Source organism: Salvelinus sp. IW2-2015, unplaced genomic scaffold (assembly GCF_002910315.2).
Source record: "Salvelinus sp. IW2-2015 unplaced genomic scaffold, ASM291031v2 Un_scaffold3136, whole genome shotgun sequence".
Taxonomy (NCBI): domain Eukaryota; kingdom Metazoa; phylum Chordata; class Actinopteri; order Salmoniformes; family Salmonidae; genus Salvelinus; species Salvelinus sp. IW2-2015.
The window spans coordinates 76,686-79,153 of NW_019944425.1; the positions used below are offsets into that span (position 1 = coordinate 76,686).

The 2,468-nt window shown below is 48.3% G+C and overlaps 1 protein-coding gene across 1 annotated transcript in view; it reads right to left on the reverse strand.

The window, feature by feature from the left end:
* The window catches only part of LOC112075397 (presenilin-1), a gene marked incomplete at its 5' end in the record, with an annotated part of 30,028 nt that extends 28,105 nt beyond the window's left edge, over positions 1-1,923 (reverse strand). The window contains one exon of the mRNA XM_024142403.2: positions 1,726-1,923. Coding sequence (XP_023998171.2) covers positions 1,726-1,923 — 198 coding nt within the window. The remainder of the gene's footprint in view (positions 1-1,725) is intronic.
* Between the last annotated feature and the right edge of the window lie 545 nt (positions 1,924-2,468).

Sequence of the window (2,468 nt, forward strand, 5' to 3'; positions counted from 1 at the left end):
CGTGCTCATAGGTCCATCTTCAATTTCTCAGAGTTCAATTCCCTCACTTTGTCCTCAGACTCCTTCCAGGTCTCATGTGGAGATTCTGCAGTTCCGTCCACAATCATGTTGTTCCGCCTTGATGGATAAATCTCGAGGGACAATCATTGTTATCATGGATTCACACACAGAACTGATGTCCTCTCTCAATGACTTACAGATTGCTGTCATCTTGCCGTTCTCCTGTTTCAACTCATCGAGCTGACCCTGGGAGAACTGCAAACTGTTCTTCAGGTCCTGGACCTCTCTGTTCTCCTGTTTCAACTCATCGTGTTGACCCTGGGAGAACTGCAAACTGTTCTTCAGGTCCTGGACCTCTCGGTTCTCCTGTTTCAAATCCACCAAACCCAGACTCGTCTGTCGGACTGCCACATGGTGAAAGCGTGATTAATCATTCCAGAGTCAAATGGGGGTGAGCTTTACACCACTCCAGCCGACGTTTGGCATTGCGCATGGTGATCTTAGGCTTGTGTGCGGCTGCTCGACCATGGAAAACCAATTCATGAAGCTCCCGACTAACATTTATTGTGCTGACGTTGCTTCCAGAGGCAGTTTGGAACTCGGTAGTGAGTGTTGCAACCGAAGATAGACAGTATTTACGCGCTACGCACTTCAACGGTTCCGTTCTGTGAGCTTGTGTGGCCTACCACTTCACGGCTGAGCTGTTGTTGCTCCTAAATGTTTATACTTCACAATAATAGCACTTACAGTTGACCGGGGCAGCTTTAGCAGGGCAGAAATTGGATATACTGACTTGTTGGAAAGGTGACATCCTATGACGGGTGCCACGTTGAAWGTCACTGAGTTCTTCAGTACGGCCATTCTACTGCCAATGTTTGTCTATGGAGATTGCACGGCTGTGAGCTCGATTGTGGCTGAAATAGCAGAATTCACTCATTTGAAGGGGTGTCCACATACTTTAGTATATATAGTGTACTTCCATAAATGCTTTTAAACTGGAACCGGGTGGGGATCTTCAGACGACTCGTGAGGCTTGTGGGCGTCCTAGAGCAAAACAACTGACATGTACGTTTTAGTGAGAGTCTCACCTTTCCACAGAGGGGTCATATCAGTGTGGAGCCCAAACTGTTCGGATGCTACAGACAGAAGTTGGCAGAAGAGGCCGTACAAACTTCAGACGAGTCTTGTGACACTTGCGGGGGTCGTAGAGCAAAACGGAGAACATCATCGTGTTTGTGAGAGTCTGATCTTTCCCATGAGAGTTTGTAGGCCAAACCGTTTGTGAGAAACTTCGAAAATCACATTTCACTGCAGATGTGGAAAGGCATCATTAAACTGATGGGGATTTCTTAAATAAAATTTCTGTGGGGGCACGAACATCGACTCATGGATCGTGTACGTGTGCAATTCAGAGGGTGAATGGGCAAGAAAACATATATAAGTGCCTTTGAACGGGGTATCATAGTAGGTGCCAGGCGCACCGGTTTGAGTCAAGAACTGCAACGCTGCTGGGTTTTTCCACAGTCAACAGTTTCCCGTGTGTATCAAGAATGGTCCACCACCCAAAGGACATCCAGCCAACCTGACACAATCATAGCTTTCACCTGGATTCACCTGGTCAGTCTATGCCATGGAAACACCAGGTGTTCCTAATGTTTTGTCCACTCGGTGTCTATGTAATACAGGTTACAGGTGTTGATGTGCGAGGTGTGACGTGCTTCTTACAGGAGTAGATGAGAGCTGGGAATATGGGTTCGTTCCTCTCCTGAGCCGTCTCCACTAGGATACGTAGAGGACCTTTGGGGCAGAGCACCGCCAGGAGATCTATGGAGGGAGAAACAGGGGTCGTATATTCATACAGCACCGCTACAGAATCTATGAGGGAGAAACAGGTCGTATTCATCAGAGCCCCGCTAGCCAGATCTAGGAAGAGAAACCAGGTCGTATTCATCAGAAGCACGCAAGCAGATCATTATGGGGAGAACAGGGTCGTATCTCAGAGCACCGCTAGCCAGATTTATGGAGGGAAAACAGGCGTCGTATTCAACAGGCACCGCTAGCAGCTTTAATGGAGGGAGAAACAGGGTCGTATTCACAGAGCAACCGCTCGCAGATCTATGGAGGAGAAACAGCGCGTTATTCACTCAGCAGCACTGCTACGTCAATCTATGGAGGAAAACAGGCATTCTCGAGACTGCAGCGTTATAGGAAGGTCATTCAGAGCACCTGCAGCAATCGAAAAATCGGAGGGAGAAACAGGGTCTATTCATCAGACAGCCAGGTCTCATGCGGAAGTCTATTCACAGCACGAATGGGAGAAACAGGTCGTTATCATCAAGTAGCACCGCCAGGCGATCTATGGCGGGAAGAACAGGGTCGTATTCATCAGAGCACCGCCAGGAGATTATGGAGTGGAGAAACAGGGATCGCTATTCAATCAAGCACCGCTAGCAGATTATGGAGGGAGA